General features: G+C 46.8%; 1 protein-coding gene across 5 annotated transcripts in view; it reads right to left on the bottom strand.

Annotated features, from left to right (window-relative positions):
• The window catches only part of LOC125465816 (endophilin-A2-like), a 140506-nt gene that overhangs the window by 44601 nt on the left and 72193 nt on the right, over positions 1 to 23712 (bottom strand). For 4 of the 5 annotated variants that reach the window (XM_048559701.2, XM_048559703.2, XM_059638599.1 and 1 more), the window contains exons 2-3: positions 14038 to 14106; positions 6650 to 6722 (exon numbers count right to left, since the gene is read on the bottom strand). In XM_048559701.2, the coding sequence (XP_048415658.1) occupies positions 6650 to 6722; positions 14038 to 14106 (142 nt within the window). Of the gene's footprint in view, positions 1 to 6649; positions 6723 to 14037; positions 14107 to 19099; positions 19209 to 23712 lie in introns of those variants that run through there. The other variant, XM_059638598.1, reaches the window with a different exon arrangement.

Genomic DNA, 23712 nt, shown 5'->3' with positions numbered 1-23712 from the left:
GGTTTTCTAGAGCAGTATGTATGTGGTCCAACTCGGGAAGGAGCCATATTGGACCTGGTGCTGGGGAATGAGCTCGGCCAGGTGGTTGAAATTACAATAGGGGACCACTTCGGAAATAGTGACCACAATTCCGTAAGATTTACAATATTCATGGACAAAGATGAGAGCGGTCCTAAAGGAAGAGTTCTAAACTGAGGGAAGGCCAAATATACCAAAATTCGGTAGGATCTGGGGAAAGTAGATCAGGAGAAACTGTTTGAAGGTAAATCCGCATTTGATATGTGAGAGGCTTTTAAAGAGAGGTTGATTAACATGCAGGAGAGACATGTTCCTGCGCAAACGAGGGATAGAAATGATAAGATTAGGGGACCATGCAAAGATATCTGTTAAGGCCCCGGCTATTTCCTCTCTCGCTTCCCTCAATAACCTGGGATAGATCCCATCTGGACCTGGGGACTTGTCCAACTTAATGCCTTTTAGGATACCCAACACTTCCTCCCTCCTTATGGCGACTTGACCTAGAGTAATCAAACGTCTATCCCTAGCCTCAACATCACGTCCCTCTCCTTGGAGAATATGAATGCAAAGTACTCATGGAGAATGTCACCCATTTTCTCTGACTCAACGCATAACTTGAGGCGAACAAGGTGAAATTGTGAGACTAGCTAAGAGGAAAAACGAAGCATACATAAAGTCTAGGTGACTGAAGACAGACGAAGCTTTGGAGGAATATCAGGAATGTAGGGCGAATCAAACAAGGAATTAAGAGGGCTAAAAGGGGACATGAGACATTTTTGGCAACCATGGTTAAGGAAAATCCCAAAGCCTTTTATTCATATATAAAGAGCAAGAGGGTAACTAGAGAAAGGATTGGCCCACTTAAGGACAAAGAAGGAAAGTTATGCGTTGAGTCAGAAAAAATGGGTGACATTCTCCATGAGTACTTTGCATCGGTATTCACAAGGAGAGGGACATGACAGATGTTGAGACTAGGGATAGACGTTTGATTACTCTAGGTCAAGTCGGCATAAGGAGGGATGAAGTGCAGGGTATCCTAAAAGGCATTAAGGTGGACAAGTGGCCAGGTCCGGATGTGATCTATCCCAGGTTATTGAGGGAAGCGAGAGAGGAAATAGCTGGGGCCTTAACAGATACCTTTGCAGCATCCTTAAACACGGGCCAGGTCCCAGAGGACTGGAGAATTGCTAATGTTACCCCGTTGTTTAAGAAGTGTACGACAGATAGTCCAGGTAATTATCAACCGGTGAGCCTGGCGTCAGTGGTAGGGAAGCTACTGGAGAAGATACTGAGGGATAGGGTCTATTTCCATTTGGAAGAAAATGGGCTTATCAGTGACAGACAACATGGTTTTGTGCAGGGAAGGTCATGTCTTACCAACTTAATAGAATTCTTTGAGGACATGACAAAGTTGATTGATGAGGGAAAGGCTATAGATGTTATATGCATGGACTTCAGTAAGGCGTTTGATAAGGTTTCCCACGGCAGGGTGATGGAGAAAGTGAAGTCACATGGGGTCCAGGGTGTACCAGCTAGATGGATAAAAAACTGGCTAGGCAACATGAGACACAAAGTAGTAGTGGAAAGGGGTTTCTCAAATTGGAGACCTGTGACCAGTGGTGTTCCACAGGGATCTGTGCTGAGGCCACTGTTGTTTGTGATATACGTAAATGATTTGGAGGAAGGTATAGGTAGTCTGATTAGCAAGTTTGCAGATGACACGAAGATTGGTAGAGTAGCAGATAGTGAAGGGGACTGTCAGAGATTACAGCAGAACATAGATAGATTGGAGAGCTGGACAAATAAATGGCAGATGGAGTTCAATCTGGGCAAATGCGAGGTAATGCATTTTGAAAGATCTAATTCACCAGCAAACTATACAGTAAATGGAAAAGAGATAATGGGAACTGCAGATGCTGGCGAATCCGAGAAAACAAAGTGTGGAGCTGGATGAACACAGCAGGCCAAGCAGCATCTTAGCAGCACAAAAGCTGACCCCTTCAGGGTCTAGGCCCAAAATGTCATCTTTTGTGCTAAGATGCTGCTTGGCCTGCTGTGTTCATCCAGCTCCACACTTTGTTATCTCAGTAAATGGCAAAGCCCTGGGGAAAATTGATGTTCAGAGAGATCTGGGTGTTCAGATCCATTGTTCCCTGAAGGTGGCAACGCAGGTCAATAGAGTGGTCAAGGCGGCATACGGCATGCTTTCCTTCATCGGACAGGGTATTGAGTACAAGAATTGGCAGGTCATGTTACACTTGTATAAGACTTTGGTTCGGCCACATTTAGAGTACTGCGTACAATTCTGGTCGCCACATTACCAAAAGGATGTGGGTGCTCTGGACAGGGTGCAGAGGAGGTTCACCAGGATGTTGCCTGGTACGGAGGACGCTCGCTATGAAGAAATGTTGAGTAGATTAGGATTGTTTTCATTAGGAAGACTGAGATTGAGGGGGCACCTGATTGAGGTCTATAAAATCATGAGGGGTATAAGGTGGATAGCAAGAAGCTTTTGCCCACAGTGGGGGACTCAATTATTAGGGGTCATGAGTTCAAAGCAAGAGGAGGGAAGTTTATGGGAGATACGCGTGGAAAGTTCTTTACGCAGAGTGTGGTGGGTGTCTGGACACGTTGCTGGTGGAGGTGGTAGACGCAGACATGATAGCGTCTTTTAAGATGAATGTGGACAGGTACATGGATGGGCGGGGGGGGCGGGGAAGGGATATAGACCCTTAGAAAATAGATGGCAGGTTTAGATTCAGGATCTCAATCGGCGCAGGCTTAGAGGGTTGAAGGGCCTGTTCCTGTGCTGTACTTTCCTTTGTTCATTAAATCGAATACTGTGTGTTCAGGTTTTGAAATTTAGATCGAAGTGCTGAAAGGAAGAAATGTTGATATAAGTGTTTTCTTGCAAAGCACTTGGTATAACATAAATGTGAAGGAAGTTACCAAGGCCATACAAAAATCAGCAAGGAGCACCACATTTAACAATGTTATCTTTTCATGATACACAGGAAACTAGAAATAGCTATCAGCATCACCCAACAAATAAATGCATTCCTTCAGGAATTGTGTGTTTATCTTGTTGTAAACTAAATTCACCACTTCCTCTAATGAACTAATGAGTAAAGGCACTACCTAGTGTAACACTATCATCCAAAGAAAATCCCAGGGTTGTGTCTAGCTTGTGCTGAGTTAAGCTAAGTCCAAGTTTCCTGCTTTTGATTGTTATCCATTAATTACTGTAAGGAATTAAGTCTTTGGTAGTATGAGGTGAGAACAGGATTGAACTTAGCTGGCTCTTTGCATTCTCTGTTTATACTGACAGCCATTATTTAATGTTTAAGCCACTTTTAGGAGGCACAGAGAGGATGCTGACTCCTGGGGAAACCACAATATTTAGCAGTCAGCATCTTTGGTGGAGACTGAGAGAAACCTATAAGGCACATCTGTCATAACAGCAAAGGATTTGAATAATCAGAAGTTCTTTCCTGTAATTAAACAGGTCATGCAGTAAACATGTGCAGCTTGACAAGCGTATTAATACTACGTTTTGACCTTTGTTTCTAAGTGGGGTCAACAAAATTACTGATGAAATGCTGGGAGAAAAATCCAGTTTCTTCCAGTATACATGATTTCTTTATTTGACAAGGTGGGAGGAGAGAAGACAGAAACCATGTGGAGAGAGAATGGCTAACAGACATGATTAAGAAACCAATACATTGTCAGCCAAGAATTTTACAGCCCCTAGAGACATAATGCACTCGAATAATGTTTTCTTTTCAGAACACAACTTAATTAATAACGTTGTCATGTCTGGAAAGCTTTCTAATTTTCAAGATTTTTGTAATCTGTAAAACTTTAAGCTTGAAGAATAGACCGAAATTTTTATAGCTGATTCATCAGGAAATGCTTTTTAAAATCTGTAAAAGGAAATTTCTTATCCCTTTGAGGATATGGACCTGCTTCGCTTTTGCTAACAATATTCAATAAAATGCACAAAAATCACAAGGCAGACTTTCAGAGCACAGGAAGAATACTTCATAATAACTAAGCTGAATAATACCAATATTTTGTTTGAAATGTTCTCAATCTGGTTATTTTTTTTAAATTGAGGAAACCAGATACTCCACAGTTCAATCATTTACTATGTGACAAAGAACACAGAGTGCATTACCTGGGAGCAGTATTTGTACAAGATGGGGGGTCTGTACATATGCAGTGGCTTTGTTCATATTTTATGGTCTTAAATCTACAAGCTGTGCAAACATAAAATATTTGTTTTAGCCATCAAAGTGCTGGCATTTTTACATTAAGCGGGTGAGGGAGCCACGGTGGGTGGTAGAGAAGGGGATGGGGATGGGAAAGGTACAGGTAGGGGAAGAGGAGAGTGGGAGGGGTAAAAGGTTGCATAGGAGAAAGGGGTAGAGGAGGGCACAGGTGGTAAGATTGGTTGAGGGGGCAAAGGGTGGAGTGTGTGTGGTAAAGGGTGGGCAAGGGGGTTTTGGGAAGAGGTGGGAGTGTAACAAGTGACAGTGAAGGGATAAGGGGAAAGGGTAAGAGAGGGGTATGGGAGTATAAGCGAGTGTATGCAATGGGGCATGGACAAGGTGTGTGTGTGGGGGGTGGGGGGGGGGGAGAGTGTGAACAAGGTGTTTGGCAGGTGCAAGGCAAGTGGGGGGAGAAGGAAATTGAGACAATCAACTGATCAAAAATAAATGTGGCATCTCTAATTCAAGGCTGAATAAAATCAAGAGCTATTTAGAGAAAAATGTAGCGGGTGCCTTTGTAATTAAAACTTTTGATTGCTAAATTAAAATCAGCAGCTGAGAACTGAGTAAGTGGTACAGCCTGTTAAGAATGTTCCAAGCTTGTGTATTAAAAAGAAAGTGTTGAAGAAACTCAACAAGTCTGGCAGCATCTGTGGATAGAGAAAAATAATTGATGGTTTAAGGCTAGCGTGCCTTCTTTAGAATGGCATTGTGTTGTGTGCGATGATTATGCATTAGCTGCAACTTCACTAGGCTGTGGAAAGTGTGTATGGGATGATGTGTAGAAGTGTCTGTCAGTTACTTTGAACCAAAGCATATTGTAAGGGTGCTTGACAGTCAAGTGTAAGAAGCTGGACAATGGAAGAGATATAAAAGGTCAAAAATGGTAGAACACCAAGGCCTATGATTACTCACTTTGGCTTTGATCCAAATGTGTTTCTCAAAAGAAACAACAGTCAACATGGGGTAGATATGTAAAGAAGTAGATACTAAGGCAGGTCTGAAATGAGAGTGTGGAGGTAGAGAGGCAAAAGATTTAGAGAAAGAATTCTTGAGGTGTAGGGCCTTGACATTAAAAAGGCATAGCTATCGATGGAAAAGAAATTAAAATAATGGATGCTGAAGAAACCAAAATTAGAAGTCAACAGATGTCTTGGTGACTTCTAGGACTTGGGGACACTATAGTCATGGGAACAAGGAGAGATGTGAAATCAAGAATAAGAAACTTAAAATCAAAACTTTACCTAAATTACCAAAAGTACAATTGAAAAAATACCTCATTTTCTGTAAAGCACTTTGAGATGTCCAGTTGATATGAAGGACACAACATAAATGCATTTTTTTTTCTAACAATGGGAACCGGCAAATGACAGTGAGTGCACGGATGACGAATGAATGGAACTTGTGCAAATAAAGACATCAGCTGATATTTTATGGTTCAAATTTACAGAGATATAGATTGGGGGAGGGTGGTAAGTAGCATATTTGAAATCACAAGTCTGGAGGAGACCAAAGGTATAGTTGACTACTTCAGCAGATGAGCTCTGGTGGGACTCATATCAGATATCAAGATGGCAAGCTTACTGACAGCACAACATTTGAAGTCAAACACGGCACCAAGTTTGCATGATGTGGCTCAGACACAATTGCCAGGAAGAGAGATGGAGTTGCTAATTTGGAAACAGTAATCCATAGCAGGGAATTAGTTCAATTGCTTTGATTCTCCCAGCCAAGCAATCTGATAGTTTTAGAAACTGCGCAGGACACTGATGGTGCCAAAATGAAACATTCAGAAACAGACAGAGCTAAGGAAGGGAAATAACGAATGCAGAGGTAATCAAAATGTAATACTCAGATGAGATAAAACTAAAATGTTAACACCATCAGAACAAGACTGAGAAAGACAAGGAGACCATAACTTTGACAGCAGAAGTTAAGGCATATTAGAGTAGTAGACGTCTGCAGGACTCTGGAGTTCAACGTAATGACAGGACTGAGATGTTGAAGAATATGTAAACATGCAGAATATACGACTGAAGTGGAACAGTAGGGTTTCTGTGAATATGCATTTAAATATGCATTGAAATACCCAGCCCTCTCATGATACTCATTCCCATTCTAAGAAAAGTACTAAACCTTTGTTTAGTACCAATCCATAATATTCTGAAGCAGAGAAAGACTCTGCACAGGAGGGACTCAACTTTCCTCCTTTGTTGGTGTTACCTCTGGTGCAAAGCAATTTTCTTCATAGATTTTATTTTGAAAAGCAGAAGTAGAAAATACTGCAAAATAGGAACACAGTAGGTGCCTAATTAACTGAAGATATATTTCACATGCTTCACATTTCAGATAATCTTTACCTGGATTTGGTTGAAGGTACTCTGTGGTTTTTGTCAGGACATCAGCCACAGCTTTGCTGGTGATATCCACTTTCTGAAAGCAAATTACAGAAGGATTATTAAAATTGGTCAACAAGGGTCAGGAATGTTGAGTAAATTGGATAAGATACAGTAGGAGCATTTCGGATAAGGCGAGGCCCAATCTTAACCCCAGCATATCCTGTACTGAGAAAGCACTGGAAAAGTTGATCTGGAAGTAACAAAGGTAGATGAAACATTCAGCAACAGGCAGAGCTAAGGAAGGGAAATAACAATTGATGAAGTGAATTAGGATTCTTTTCTGGGATAGAAAAGTTCCAGGGTGAAGAGCTCTATGTAAAAAAAGTGTTGCAGGTAGGTTGGATCCAAGATTACAGCTCATGAGGGGAATGATATTGGTAAGGGTCATTCTAGCTCAATTGCCCACCAGACACAAAGAAGTGGCCCAGTTGGCCAAATTGCAGGAATGCTGCAACTACAATATAATATCATTTCAGGAAAATTACGATCCTTCTAATGTGATGATACAGGAAATAGAAGGTAAGTTCGTGAACTTGGAGTTTAGGGTCACTTGCAATGGTTGCTAGTAAGTGAATATGAGGCTAAGGACTGTAAACTATCTAACTGCATTAACATATTTTTGCTTGGCAGCTGTAGCACATTATACTATTGACTAATCTGCATTAAGAAATATTTGAAGTAACTGCTGCAAATGTTCAGAGCAACTTTTATCTTAACAAGCTGGGTCTAGGATGAATTTATGTGCCAAATATGTCATTATTTCAATTATGCATAATGAAGCTGGCTGTACTTGCGTAAACACTTACTCAAGAGATTAGGTGCTTTACTTTTTAACATCCAGTAGATGGCAAGAACTATATTTCTTTTTTCAACCTTTTCTATCTATAGAACCCAATTATCTAACAGTATATCCTTTGCAAAACAAATTTTCCATTCAGATTTTATCAAAAACTACCTGCTGTAAAGTAGTGTTGATCCAATTATCAAGACCTTTAAGAGAAGCTGCTAGCCTTTGTTAAATTGTCAATAGCAAACTCAAAATTGACTGAAACAAAGTCATGGCTTGAGTTCCAATAGTTGCTTTGTTGATGAAACATAAAAAGCCACACAAATTGATGCCCTGTCAGAAATGTGAGGAAAGTAGAAACATTTTGAAAGGTTAGTCATCAAGTTTGAGACAAAGGTTTCCGGAACATGTAAGCAACGCCAAACAATCCAGCCCACATTCAAATTATGGTAATACAGTTATGGAGTAAAGATAGGACTGACATTGTACCTTTTTAGTACTGATCTAAAGTGAACAATTTCTGGACTAAGGTCTACTCAGAAGCGATAAATTATTAACTTCTAAGCAGAGTTGGACCCTTTTGGAGTAGTTTGACATAGGACAAGATGTCACAATGTCAAATGCTACAATGGTTGAAAACAGCATTTAGCAAATAAGTTAGGAAACAATGAGGTAATCCGAACTATGACTTTCTGAATCTTCAGCTTTTTTAGCAAAAAGAGAAATTTGTATAATATCAAAGTACAGATATTCTCAAATCAATCTTTAATGGGTTGAGCTCACGACCTTGCTCTAGCACTTTTTGTATGTTATCCTTTTAAGTCCCATGGTCCTCACTTGGTTGACTCCTAACTAACAGAGCATTACAGCCATAATGTGGGTTGTCATCTAAGTGGTCTCTCAAGGGCCTGTTCTTTGCTTTTTCGTCTTTCCCTTCCATGTGCCACCCTATGATGACATCATCTACTAAAATGAAATTTGCTTCCACACTGTCAGCTTCAACTCTCCATCAACTCTTCCAATTACTCCGCTGATCCTATGTTGTCATAATACTTGTCTGATATACAAACATCAATGAATGTAATTTCTTCCAGTTCCAATCACCATCTGAGGAAGGTTACTGGATCTGAAATATTAACTCTTTTTCTTTCACGGATGCTGCCAGACCAGCTGAGCTTTTCCAGCAACTTCAGTTTTAGTTCCAATCAATATCTGATTCATCCCCTTTTCCCAATATTAAGGTTAAATAAGACTATCATGCCACAGTTTCCTGAAGCTCCATCAATGCATAGAATTTCCTTAAATATAGAGACAAAAAAAACTTTACATTGCATTCCAAATGCAGTTTCACCAAATTCACGTACAATTGTAATAGGATTTATTTATTCCTATGCTCCAATCCCTTCGCAATAAAGGCCAACCTGCCATTTACCTTCCTGATTATATGCTGTAGCTGCATGCTAACTTTCTGCATTCCTTGTATGAGTACACCAAAGTCTCTTTCAATATTAATATTCACAAGTTTCACGTCCTGTAAAAATTTTTTTTCTGTTTTTACAATCAAGATGAAATAATTTCACTGCTTCACATCATACTCCATCTGGCACCTTGTTGGCCACTCACTTCAACTATGGCTCTTTGTAGGCTTGTCTTTCTTACAGCATACACTCCAATCTAGCTTTGCATCATCAGCAATTTTCATCGTACACTCAGACGTGACATTCTTCAATTCCAGATTTTTGACTGTAACTGGGAGTATACCACTTTCAAATTTATCATAAAATCAACGATACCGTGATCCCTATTTTCGAACGTACGTGACTAATTAACCCTGCTTCATCACAATATTGGATCCAAGACTGCTGATAGACTAGAGCTGCTACAAAAGACTTACTAAAATGCATCAATTCTTCCTAATCTATTGTTTCTGTTCTCACTATCTTAAATGAGATTACCAATCCAATTTCTTTAGATTTAATTAACAATTCATCTCCTTCAAACTTTTCCTTCATTTGACTTTGGTCACTTCTGCATCTTTCTTAATCAACATGCCTGCACTAAATTCATCATCTCTTCAGTCCTCACCAGACAGGGCAACCTACGCAGCGATTACCAAGTGACTCACCTCAGTGCTAATCTTCAAGTAAAAGTAATATAGACCAAGAAGATCATAAATTAAACTTTAAAATAAAATTAGAAGTTGCTGGAAAAACTCAGCATATCTGGCAACATCTGTGGAGAAAAAGCAGTTTTAATGTTTCAGGTCTAATGGCCCTTTTTCAGAACTGGTTGTAGCTAGGAAGAGTTTGGTATAGGTATTGAAAATGGGATGGCGGTAGAGAGAAGCTACTAATGGGAGGCATTAGTGGCTGATAATGGGTTGTTTGTGGTGGCAAAGTATGTGATGACAAAGCCTACTGTATATGTGTTGGGGTAAGGACTTGGGACAAGGTGTCAGGCCTTAAAATTATTCAATATTGAGACCAGATGGTTGCAGGGTTCCTAAACAGAAAATTAGATGTAGTTCTTCCAGCTTGCACTCAGCTTTGCTGGAGCACTGTAGCAAGCCTGAAGTTGTGATATTGTCTAGGGAACACGGTGGTGCATTGAAATGGCAGACACTTGGAAGCTTAGAGTCATTTTTGCAGACAAAACATATGTGTTCTGCAAAGCAGCCGCCCAGTCTGTGCTGCATCTCCCCAATGTAAAGAGGGCTACGTTATGAGCAGAACAGAATCTCCATTAGCAGCTATTCATTCTCCCAGGCTGGCCTTTCTCCATTCCTTTGTCTGTCCAATTGTTTTTTCCTCTGTTTGTGCTCCATCCCCCTCCCTTCATCCCATCCTCAGCATGTAGACTCACTTTTTTCTCGCTACAATCAGTTCTGAAGGAGGGTCACTGGATCCAAATTGCAAACGTTGCTTGCTGTCCGCAGATGCTGAACTACTGAGCTTTTCCAGCAATTTCTGATGTTGTTTCTGATTTCCAGCATCCACAGTTCTTAAGTTTTGTTTTTCCAAATTAAGCTTAGCCTGTTCAAATTTGTTAAATTATATGTAATAACCATACACATGGTATAACTGGCCTCAGCAGTTTGGAAGTGAAATGCAAAAGAATGAGGGTGAATTTCCCCCGCTGTGTTCGGGTGCTCAATAGGAGCATTCTACTACTTTTAATCTTTGATTTAATCTATACAAGTTTTGTGGTAAATACAGCAAGCGGATTAGTTCAAATAATTTATGACTAACTTCAGATCAAGGGGAGAACCAAGTCAGCCTCATTGGAGAAAGAAAAGTGGATGCAATTTCTTATCTGTTCCCTAACAATTTAAACAAGATCCCCTTCAAAATTGTAAACCAGAGTGTTAAAGTTAGAACAGTTAACATTACCAAAGCAACAAAAGACTACATTGCATTACAGCAAATTAAACCAAATGACAAATGAAAACAGGTCCAGAAAACAGTGTGAAAGCATTTTCATCAGTGTCTACAATGCCTACAATATCTCACTCATAAGCTTTTCATTGAGGTATTGTTAGTTATTTACAAGCTAAATTGAAGACTTTGACAAAGAAATCATGATTAGTGTATGCAAGTTTTCTGAAGGCATAAATCTAGTTGGAAATCTCTAATCAGTAAGGAAAACACAAAGCTACAAAGTGAAGTAGGCAGGTTAAGTGAGTGGTCAAGAAAGGGGCAAATAGAGTACAATGCGAGAAAGAATAAGATGTGGAGAATAGAAGAGCAAAACATTTTTTAAAAGAATGAAAACTTTTAAATCTTGATGTCAGAGGGACTTGGATGAACTTGTGCAAGGAACACAAAGTTAGGCCCAAACAATCATTTCAAATCCAAGAGGGATTCATCTGAAAGTCTTCTAACCTGAACCACAACTCCTTAATCTGCTTCACACTCCCTACAAACTCCTATCACAGAGTTAGTGCTTTGACCTTAACTGATGGTACTACTGAACAGGTCAGATCCTAAAATAAAACCTGATTTGATAAACCGTATTTTTAAGTTAATTAATATATAGTGGTTAATTACTGAAACACATTCTCACTTAGGCTGCAGATATTCTTGAAAAACAAAGATAAGTCTATTACATAAAACAAGAGAAAAACAAATTAAGGGATTCATCTGTACATCTTCTAACCTGAACTACGACTCCCTCATCCGCTTCACACTCTCTACCAACTCTTTCATCACACCCAGCGCCCACAGGAAGTACTATACCTGCCCCCACACATCTCGTCTAACCTCCATCCAAGACCATAAACAATCATTCCAAATCCAAAATTCAACTGTACGTTTCTCATCTGAGTCTACTGCATCCGTTGCTCCCGATGTGGTCTCCTCTATATCGGAGAGACAAGCGCAGACTTTGTGATCAATGCGCGAATCATCTGCGCTCTCTATGTTCTAATCAACACCACCTTCTGATTGCCAGCCATTTCAAAACTCGCTCCCACTCCATTGACATGTCCATCCTAGGTCTCCTCCACACTGTCACAATGAGAACAACACCTTGTCTTCTGTCTTGTGAGCTTACAGCCCAATGGCCCATCATATAATTCACCAGCTTTAAAAGCCCCATCCCCATCCCATGTCTAACCCTCCCTCTCATTCCCATTTCCTTGGCCTGACACGACCTATCCATCTACCTTCTCACTTATCCACCCCACCTTTCCCATTGACTAATCTACACAACCCCCTAGCTGCATCCACCTATCACCATTCCACCTACGTTCCTCTAGCCCTATCCCCTTCCCCCATTTTTTGAGCTCTCTTCCCCATCCACAGTTCTGACCCAAAACTTTGACTTTCCTGCTCCTTAGATGCTAACAGACCAGCTGTACTCCTCCAGCTCCACATTATATCAACCCTGACTTCCAGCATTTGCAGTCCTTGTTATCTCCTATCACAGGGTTAGTGTTTTGATCTTAACTGATAGTACTACTGAGCAAGTCAGATCCTAAAACAAAACCTGATTTGATAAAACATATTTTTAAGTTAACTAATATAGTGGTTAATTGCTGAAACACATTCTCACTTAGGCTGCAGATATTCTTGAAAAACAAAGATAAGTTTATTACATAAAACAAGAGAAAAACAATTTTAAGTGATATTTCTAATCTGTCTTCTATATCTCCAGATAAATAGCAAAACACAACACTATCAAAATCAGAGAATTCAGCTTCCTATCAAAAGTTTAGGCTTCTGTTTAATTGACTCCTTCCAGTTTCTTTTCTGAGGACTGGGAGACAATTTTATGATTCCATATCAAGTCCGTAGGCATGAGCTTTCCACAATTCTGAGGGCTAAAGCTTCTCAGTTCTAATAATTTGAAGAACTCTACAAAAAGTCTCTTAGCTTGGAAACTCCACAGACTAGAAAACACTTCTGCTAAGGTGACTGGTTTCCGTGAACTGCACCGTACTCATTTTCTCTGAATTTAAAAGGTTTTTTTTGCTTACTCCACCTATCATAAACTAACTAGCATAAACATCTTATTCATTAACACTGTAAGGATTCTCCCCAACTAGAGTCAAATACATTCTTCCTAAGAATTGATTTTGGGCACTGTCCCAGAATGACTTTCTGATCATTTTAATAAAAATTACAGAACTAAGCCAAATCCTTCTGCTTCTATTTCAAAATCCAATTTCTAAAAATGATAACACAATGCACCTTTCATATCAACATTGTAGGTATAGGAAGCAATTAGGACAGCAAATGGTACATTGGCCTTTATTGCAAGAAAAGAATAAGATTTTGCTACATCTGCATTTGGCTTTGAAGAGATCACACTTTGAATGTTATGCACTGTTTTAGTTTCCATATCTAGCAAATGATATATTTCCCTTCGAGGCAGTGTTGCCTTCAATTTTCTTACTGATCATGCATGCCTCAGAGTCCCATGTACAACGATGATTCCCAGAATTGGAAGTCAATGCCCCATTTGTCATGCAAGACAATTGCTGTGTGCACATAGCATAGAGGGATCGTTGCTTTGAAGAAACAGAACAATGATTCAGTAGATTGATTCTGGGCTGAGAGGCTAAGCAAATGGGGCAAATTTAGTACAATTCAAAGCGGTCCCATTGAAACATAGTAAATTCAGAAGGGTTTTGACAGGGTAAACATGGAAGTTGTTTTCACTGGCCAGACAATCTAGGACACAAGCCTCAGTGTCAGGTTATGGAGTTAATCATTTAGGACTGGGAAGAGGAGAAAATGATCTATTCAAACAGTTGTGAATCACTGGAATTGTCTGTTCCAGAAAGTAATCCATTATTTAAAATGTTCATTTAGTCACCCAAAGGATTATGGGGAGTGACCACTGAAATGATGCTGAGGCAGAAGGTCAGCCATGAAAGGCAAGTACTCCTATCCCTATATCTCCTGTAAGAAGCAGATGATATTAAATTGAGAGAGAGAGACAGATGGACACTGAATATGGACTTCCTAATATATTTTGGGCACTACTGTTTTTCCCACCATAATCTGCCTCTATTCCTCCCACCTCCCATGTAGTGTTGAATTTTATGGAAAGCACATACCCGCTCCATTTCTTTGAAGTCTTCATCCAGCTTAGTTCCTTCTGCACCGCCAACTTTTTCACTGACAAGCTAGAGAAAACAAAATAAATTCACATGAACTTCTATATTTAAAAAAATGCACCAGCATTTACAGGATCCTACGATATGCCATTCATCATAGCAACATTATAAAACTCTGGAAACTTTACAGCAATTAGATAGACTGCATGATTTATTTAATAGTCTAACCACTGTCTCACGTTTAGTGCTGTCGCCTAATTAAATTCAGTATCCAGGTACCAATACTTTATAGAAAACAACAACACTCAATTCAGTAACTCAACCTGCTCTTGCTAAAGTGGGCAGAAATGTATTACCACTGAAAATATTTGAGATACAATCCAAGGTTGGAAGGGCAAAATTTATAATCACTGCTGATACTTTTCCATAAATCCAATTTACATAGCAAAATTTTCACAAGTATTTGCTGGGGAGGAATTGTGAACTGTGCAGCTCCATAAAATCTCATCAATTCCTCATTATGTACCATTAAAATTCCATACAAGTTACCATGCATGTGTAAATCAGACTCAGCTGAAAACCTTGACAAACTTTGCTGGTGAAAACAAAATGAATGCATTCCTGACTTCTTTCTGGATTTAAAAAGTGGGTTCTAGAAGAGCATCTTGTATTTAACCCAATGATTGAAAAATGCAACACTCACTACTCCATTTCTACCAATTGTTTCTTATGTGGCAAGAGCCTTAATAAATATTACCTAGAAAATATTTATAATGATACCTATGTTGTACCCGGATTATATGTAAACTATATAATATACAACAGACTGTCTTGCTAAAGTGAACATCAACTGGGCTGCGTCATTACCCAGACACTCCTGCCATATCTAGATATTTTCAAACTAGGTTAATAAACTGCGCAGTCAATGAGATTCAACTTGAGCAAATGAGACACCAGAAAACAAAAACATTTTTCATTTCTCTATGTAATTTTTACATTATGGGGATAATATTCCACAATATTCCACGTTGCATATATATCTAAAATATTATTTTAATTCCTCTTGAAATGTCTATCAGTGCGAGAAGCATTGACTTCTCTGCCGACAATTATGAAGAGCAATTTAAGGTCATAGGGCTCGATCAAGGCAGGTAATTAACAAATAGTATGGAATAAATTCGATAAACAGCTTTATACTTGTGGCACAATGCAAAATTTCTGTCATGGCAGGTCCTAATGTCAACAAAGAACTGAAATTGGCAGCCTTAACACAGATCATTCTAACTTTGTATTAGACTCACTGCAACAGCAAAATTATCTATTAAATAACATAGCAAGTAGGATAAAGTAAAAGGTACTAAAATGTGAGGCTGGATGAACACAGCAGGCCAAGCAACATCTCAGGAGCACAAAAGCTGACGTTTCGGGCCTAGACCCTTCATCAGAGAGGGGGATGGGGAGAGGGAACTGGAATAAATAGGGAGAGAGGGGGAGGCGGACCGAAGATGGAGAGTAAAGAAGATAGGTGGAGAGAGTATAGGTGGGGAGGTAGGGAGGGGATAGGTCAGTCCAGGGAAGACGGACAGGTCAAGGAGGTGGGATGAGGTTAGTAGGTAGATGGGTGTGCGGCTTGGGGTGGGAGGAAGGGATGGGTGAGAGGAAGAACAGGTTAGGGAGGCAGAGACAGGTTGGACTGGTTTTGGGATGCAGTGGGTGGGGGGGAAAGAGCTGGGCTGGTTGTGTGGTGCAGTGGGGGGAGGGGACGAACTGGGCTGGTTTAGGGATGCAGTTGGGGAAGGGGAGATTTTGAAACTGGTGAAGTCCACATTGATACCATTAGGCTGCAGGGTTCCCAGGCGGAATATGAGTTGCTGGTCCTGCAACCTTCGGGTGGCATCATTGTGGCACTGCAGGAGGCCCATGATGGACATGTCATCTAAAGAATAGGAGGGGGAGTGGAAATGGTTTGCGACTGGGAGGTGCAGTTGTTTGTTGCGAACTGAGCAGAGGTGTTCTGCAAAGCGGTCTCCAAGCCTCCGCTTGGTTTCCCCAATGTAGAGGGAGTCACACCGGGTACAGCGGATGCAGTATACCACATTGGCAGATGTGCAGGTGAACCTCTGCTTAATGTGGAATGTCATCTTGGGGCCTGGGATAGGGGTGAGGGAGGAGGTGTGGGGGCAAGTGTAGCATTTCCTGCGGTTGCAGGGGAAGGTGTCGGGTGTGGTGGGGTTGGAAGGCAGTGTGGAGCGAACAAGGGAGTCACGGAGACAGTGGTCTCTCCAGAAAGCAGACAGGGGTGGGGATGGAAAAATGTCTTGGGTGGTGGGGTCGGATTGTAAATGGCGGAAGTGTCGGAGGATGATGCGTTGTATCCGGAGGTTGGTAGGGTGGTGTGTGAGAACGAGGGGGATCTTCTTTGGGCGGTTGTGGCAGGGGCGGGGTGTGAGGGATGTGTTGTGGGAAATATGGGAGACGCGGTCAAGGGCGTTCTCGTTCTCGGTCCGCCTCCCCCCTCTCCCTATTTATTCCAGTTTCCTCTCCCCATCCCCCTCTCTGATGAAGGGTCTAGGCCCGAAACGTCAGCTTTTGTGCTCCTGAGATGCTGCTTGGCCTGCTGTGTTCATCCAGCCTCACATTTTATTATCTTGGATTTCTCAAGCATCTGCAGTTCCCATTATCTCTGACATCATAAATACAATGCTAGTTTCAGAGTGCTGTTTCCTTTTCTTAGCCGAACGATACTGATCAAGTACAACTCAATAATGCATCAGCAGACAATGCTGAACTCCAGAGAACAGCTAAATCATTGTTCGCTAAAGCAGGGGTGTCACCGAACAGGATGGCTCAGTTTTGTTCTTCATTTACCAGCTGTTTAAAGCAGCAGCAATTAATCAGGGAACACTTCCAAGGAGAAAGCAAACTTGACAAGCCACTTTTACCCATTTCAAAGTAGTTAAGGTCACTCAAGGGCTCACGATGATCTTCACTGACAATGCACAAAAATTTAAATTCGCAATTCTATTCGGGTCTCAACTAAATTAATTTTGAGTCTCCTATCAAATCAAAAGCTCTTGTTGAAACTGCAAAGCTACCACTGAAACCAACTAGAATAAACCTTTTGAAGTGTGGTGTCATTTGGTTTACAGTAGATGCAAACAGTAAAAGTAGAATTCTGTGGAAGCTGTATGCATTGAGAGATACATTTATCCTGTGATAATCCTCACAGTTACCACTTCTCTATTTTGAGGTATGGGAAACAAATGTGCTCTGGTTCCCCATAACCGTATGACAAAACTAGTATTCTTCCCCTGAAAATCATGGCCTCGTGAAAAAGCAAGCAACTAACACAGGAATTTCAGACTTTAGGGTCCAAACTGCAGAAGCAACAAGTACAAAGATGTCTTCAAATTGCTTCTATAACAACTGAGAAACCTGAAACTATCACTACTTTGAAAATTTTATTTGAAGCCCTGGTCTTCAAATCTCTTTAACCTTTCTAAGAATCTGATGAAAAAAATAGAAACCGCTGGAAAATCTCAGCAGGTCTGGCTGCATCTAAGTTAACTTTTCGGGTCCAGTGACCCTTCCTGAGACCCTTCTTCAGGTTCTAAAGAAGGGTCAGTGGGCTCAAAACGTTAACTGTGATTTCTCTTCACAGATGCTGCCAGACCTGCTGAAATTTTCCAGCAATTTTTGTTTATATATTCTCCTTAGCTGATCTACTCTACTGTTGCAGATGACACAATTAGCTTGGTCCTACTTTGGGAACACACTGATTGCAGAATACAGATGCTGAGAACCTACAGCATAAATATTTCTCTAGACTTTAGATGCCAGTGTTCTATTCAAGAAAGAAAGCAGACAGAAATCAGCAAACTACAGCTGGTTAGCTTAATAACAGATTTCAACATTTTTCATATGATATATATTAAATAAGTACCAGTACAGCACTTCGAAAATGTTAATGCAGTTAGGCAGAATCAACATGGTTCTGTGAAAAGGAAATTGGATTTGATTTATGAGAGTCTTTTGAGGGAGTAACAAACAACACAGATTAAAAGAATGTGTGGATGTGGTGTACTTGGGTTTTCAGAAGGCATTTGCCAGGGTGCCACATCAGAAGTTATTACACAAAATGAGGGCTCCAGGTTTAGGGGGTAATAAATTGGCCTGAGTAGAGGTGGGTTAGCTAATAGGAAACAGAAGGGGCAAACAGATCATCTTCAATAATCTCTCCTGAATTAAACCACACAGCCAAAGGAGAGGCATAAGAAATACCCAGCAATCACCTTGTCCAACCTGAAAATCTAGAAATTTTAGAATGAAGAAATTCTCCCATAGTTTTTAAAATGTTCATCCTTCCCCACACGAAGAATTACATCTTGTTTCAACAGGCACCTGTCTTCCAGCATCTTATAAATTGTCAACCTTTATATGCAAGTCCAATAGCAAGAGCATCATTTTTCTTTTCAGGTTAATGGCTGAAAGCTAATTTTGCAAGGGTGGGGCATAAAGTTACAGAAGCAAACCAGTTATCAGAGTATTTAAAACTGATATTGGACAGTCATTCATAAAGCCAACTGTCAAGACGTAGAATAGGAAGATGCAAAATTACTGGATTTTAAAAACACATTGGTAGATGAATGGAGGTGCAAACAGCCAGACAAACCTGTAAATATATTGTATTATAAATCTTAAATTCTTATCTCGACACCATCATAGAGTCATATAGAAAAAGATCCTTCAGTCCAAATCGTCCATTCCAGCTGAGGATCTAAACACTCTGAAGGCAGAGGGCTCTATTCTGAGCTGAAACATTGCCCGTAGAATCTCATAGTTCTTCGTCAGACAATACACACACACACACACACACACACACAAAATCAAAGACTTGGATCAGATTACAAACAAATTAATTGAGGTCTCTTTGAACAAGCAGCTCTATTCAGTTTTGTAGAAGAAACTGCAGGAACAAAGCATTTGTTACTTTACAACATTCACATTTAGCAAACAATGTTTGGTCACTCTTTTCACATCCTGTGAATTTTTCCCCAAATACCTTGTGTTAAAAACTCAATTTTCAGCATGTTGAATGGATAAACTAGTCAAAAGAGCAATTACACAACACTCATCGCCGAGATCCAATGAACACATTGGTCGGATTTCAGAAGGCTAAGTGTAAGATTCAAATATCGTGGTTCTGAGAGAACAAGCAAAAGAGAGAGAGAGAGAGAGACCGAGACCGAGAGAGGGCGCGCGCCTGCGAGAGTGAGACCGAGACCGAGAGAGGGCGCGCGCCTGCGAGAGTGAGACCGAGAGAGGGCGCGCGCCTGCGAGAGAGAGACCGAGAGAGGGCGCGCGCCTGCGAGGGGGAGAGACCGAGAACGGGCGCGCGCCTGCGAGGGGGAGAGACCGAGAACGGGCGCGCGCCTGCGAGGGGGAGAGACCGAGAACGGGCGCGCGCCTGCGAGGGGGAGAGACCGAGAGAGGGCGCGCGCCTGCGAGGGGGAGAGACCGAGAGAGGGCGCGCGCCTGCGAGGGGGAGTGACCGAGAGAGGGCGCGCGCCTGCGAGGGGGAGAGACCGAGAGAGGGCGCGCGCCTGCGAGGGGGAGAGACCGAGAGAGGGCGCGCGCCTGCGAGGGGGAGAGACCGAGAGAGGGCGCGCGCCTGCGAGGGGGAGAGACCGAGAGAGGGCGCGCGCCTGCGAGGGGGAGAGACCGAGAGAGGGCGCGCGCCTGCGAGGGGGAGAGACCGAGAGAGGGCGCGCGCCTGCGAGGGGGAGAGACCGAGAGAGGGCGCGCGCCTGCGAGGGGGAGAGACCGAGAGAGGGCGCGCGCCTGCGAGGGGGAGAGACCGAGAACGGGCGCGCGCCTGCGAGGGGGAGAGACCGAGAACGGGCGCGCGCCTGCGAGGGGGAGAGACCGAGAGAGGGCGCGCGCCTGCGAGGGGGAGAGACCGAGAGAGGGCGCGCGCCTGCGAGGGGGAGAGACCGAGAGAGGGCGCGCGCCTGCGAGGGGGAGAGACCGAGAGAGGGCGCGCGCCTGCGAGGGGGAGAGACCGAGAGAGGGCGCGCGCCTGCGAGGGGGAGAGACCGAGAGAGGGCGCGCGCCTGCGAGGGGGAGAGACCGAGAGAGGGCGCGCGCCTGCGAGAGGGCGCGCGCCTGCGAGGGGGAGAGACCGAGAGAGGGCGCGCGCCTGCGAGGGGGAGAGACCGAGAGAGGGCGCGCGCCTGCGAGAGGGAGAGACCGAGAGAGGGCGCGCGCCTGCGAGAGGGAGAGACCGAGAGAGGGCGCGCGCCTGCGAGAGGGAGAGACCGAGAGAGGGCGCGCGCCTGCGAGAGGGAGAGACCGAGAGAGGGCGCGCGCCTGCGAGAGGGAGAGACCGAGAGAGGGCGCGCGCCTGCGAGAGGGAGAGACCGAGAGAGGGCGCGCGCCTGCGAGAGGGAGAGACCGAGAGAGGGCGCGCGCCTGCGAGAGGGAGAGACCGAGAGAGGGCGCGCGCCTGCGAGAGGGAGAGACCGAGAGAGGGCGCGCGCCTGCGAGAGGGAGAGACCGAGAGAGGGCGCGCGCCTGCGAGAGGGAGAGACCGAGAGAGGGCGCGCGCCTGCGAGAGGGAGGGAGACCCAGAGAGGGCGCGCGCCTGCGGGAGACCCAGAGAGGGCGCGCGCCTGCGGGAGACCCAGAGAGGGCGCGCGCCTGCGAGGGGGAGAGACCGAGAGAGGGCGCGCGCCTGCGAGGGGAGAGACCGAGAGAGGGCGCGCGCCTGCGAGAGGGAGAGACCGAGAGAGGGCGCGCGCCTGCGAGAGGGAGAGACCGAGAGAGGGCGCGCGCCTGCGAGAGGGAGAGACCGAGAGAGGGCGCGCGCCTGCGAGAGGGAGAGACCGAGAGAGGGCGCGCGCCTGCGAGAGGGAGAGACCGAGAGAGGGCGCGCGCCTGCGAGAGGGAGAGACCGAGAGAGGGCGCGCGCCTGCGAGAGGGAGAGACCGAGAGAGGGCGCGCGCCTGCGAGAGGGAGAGACCGAGAGAGGGCGCGCGCCTGCGAGAGGGAGAGACCGAGAGAGGGCGCGCGCCTGCGAGAGGAGAGACCGAGAGAGGGCGCGCGCCTGCGAGAGGGAGAGACCGAGAGAGGGCGCGCGCCTGCGAGAGGGAGAGACCGAGAGAGGGCGCGCGCCTGCGAGAGGAGAGAGAGAGACCGAGAAAGCGCGCGCCTGCGAGAGGGAGGGAGACCCAGAGAGGGCGCGCGCCTGCGGGAGACCCAGAGAGGGCGCGCGCCTGCGGGAGACCCAGAGAGGGCGCGCGCCTGCGAGAGGAGAGACCGAGAGAGGGCGCGCGCCTGCGAGAGGGAGAGAGAGAGACCGAGAAAGCGCGCGCCTGCGAGAGGGAGGGAGACCCAGAGAGGGCGCGCGCCTGCGGGAGACCCAGAGAGGGCGCGCGCCTGCGGGAGACCCAGAGAGGGCGCGCGCCTGCGAGAGGGAGAGACCGATGAGAGGGCGCGCGCCTGCGAGAGGGAGAGACCGAGAGAGGGCGCGCGCCTGCGAGAGGGAGAGACCGAGAGAGGGCGCGCGCCTGCGAGAGGGAGAGACCGAGGCGCGCGCCTGCGAGAGGAGAGACCGAGAGAGGGCCGCGCGCCTGCGAGAGGGAGAGACCGAGAGAGGGCGCGCGCCTGCGAGAGGGAGAGACCGAGAGAGGGCGCGCGCCTGCGAGAGGGAGAGACCGAGAGAGGGCGCGCGCCTGCGAGAGGGAGAGACGAGAGAGGGCGCGCGCCTGCGAGAGGGAGAGACCGAGAGAGGGCGCGCGCCTGCGAGAGGAGAGACCGAGAGAGGGCGCGCGCCTGCGAGAGGGAGAGACCGAGAGAGGGCGCGCGCCTGCGAGAGGGAGAGAGAGAGACCGAGAAGAAGCGCGCGCGCGCCTGCGAGAGGGAGAGAGAGAGACCGAGAAAGCGCGCGCGCCTGCGAGAGGGAGGGAGACCCAGAGAGGGCGCGCGCCTGCGGGAGACCCAGAGAGGGCGCGCGCCTGCGGGAGCGGGAGACCCAGAGAGGGCGCGCGCCTGCGGAGCGGAGACCCAGAGAGGCGCGCGCCTGCGGAGACCCAGAGAGGGCGCGCGCCTGCGAGAGGGAGAGACCGAGAGAGGGCGCGCGCCTGCGAGAGGAGAGACCGAGAGAGGGCGCGCGCCTGCGAGAGGGAGAGACCGAGAGAGGGCGCGCGCCTGCGAGAGGGAGAGACCGAGAGAGGGCGCGCGCCTGCGAGAGGGAGAGACCGAGAGAGGGCGCGCGCCTGCGAGAGGGAGAGACCGAGAGAGGGCGCGCGCCTGCGAGAGGGAGAGACCGAGAGAGGGCGCGCGCCTGCGAGAGGGAGAGACCGAGAGAGGGCGCGCGCCTGCGAGAGGGAGAGACCGAGAGAGGGCGCGCGCCTGCAGAGGAGAGAGAGACCGAGAAGCGCGCGCCTGCGAGAGGGAGGGAGACCCAGAGAGGGCGCGCGCCTGCGGGAGACCAGAGAGGGCGCGCGCGCCTGCGGAGGGAGCGGGAGACCCAGAGAGGGCGCGCGCCTGCGGGAGACCCAGAGAGGGCGCGGCCGCCTGCGGGAGCGGGAGACCCAGAGAGGGCGCGCGCCTGCGGGAGACCCAGAGAGGGCGCGCGCCTGCGGAGACCAGAGAGGGCGCGCGCCTGCGGCGGGAGCGGGAGACCAGAGAGGGCCGCGCCTGCGGGAGACCCAGAGAGGGCGCGCGCCTGCGGGAGACCCAGAGAGGGCGCGCGCCTGCGGGAGACCAGAGAGGGCGCGCGCCTGCGGGAGCGGGAGACCCAGAGAGGGCGCGCGCCTGCGGAGCGGGGACCCAGAGAGGGCGCGCGCCTGCGGGAGGAGAGACCGAGAGAGGGCGCGCGCCTGCGGGAGGGAGAGACCGAGAGAGGCGCGCGCCTGCGGGAGGGAGAGACCGAGAGAGGGCGCGCGCCTGCGGGAGGGAGAGACCGAGAGAGGGCGCGCGCCTGCGGGAGGAGAGACCGAGAGAGGGCGCGCGCCTGCGGGAGGGAGAGACCGAGAGAGGGCGCGCGCCTGCGGGAGGGAGAGACCGAGAGAGGGCGCGCGCCTGCGGGAGGGAGAGACCGAGAGAGGGCGCGCGCCTGCGGGAGGGAGAGAGACCGAGAGAGGGCGCGCGCCTGCGGGAGGGAGAGACCGAGAGAGGGCGCGCGCCTGCGGGAGGGAGAGACCGAGAGAGGGCGCGCGCCCTGCGGGAGGGAGAGACCGAGAGAGGGCGCGCGCCTGCGGGAGGGAGAGACCGAGAGAGGGCGCGCGCCTGCGGGAGGGAGAGACCGAGAGAGGGCGCGCGCCTGCGGAGGGAGAGACCGAGAGAGGGCGCGCGCCTGCGGGAGGGAGAGACCGAGAGAGGGCGCGCGCCTGCGGAGGGAGAGACCGAGAGAGGGCGCGCGCCTGCGGGAGGGAGAGACCGAGAGAGGCGCGCGCCTGCGGGAGGGAGAGACCGAGAGAGGGGCGCGCGCCTGCGGGAGGGAGAGACCGAGAGAGGGCGCGCGCCTGCGGGAGGGAGAGACCGAGAGAGGGGCGCGCGCCTGCGGGAGGGAGAGACCGAGAGAGGGCGCGCGCCTGCGGGAGGGAGAGACCGAGAGAGGGCGCGCGCCTGCGGGAGGGAGAGACCGAGAGAGGGCGCGCGCCTGCGGGAGGG

Source organism: Stegostoma tigrinum, chromosome 30 (genome assembly GCF_030684315.1).
Source record: "Stegostoma tigrinum isolate sSteTig4 chromosome 30, sSteTig4.hap1, whole genome shotgun sequence".
Lineage (NCBI taxonomy): Eukaryota > Metazoa > Chordata > Chondrichthyes > Orectolobiformes > Stegostomatidae > Stegostoma > Stegostoma tigrinum.
The sequence above is the reverse complement of the archived record's forward strand: the minus strand, read 5'-3'. Positions and strand labels throughout refer to the sequence as shown.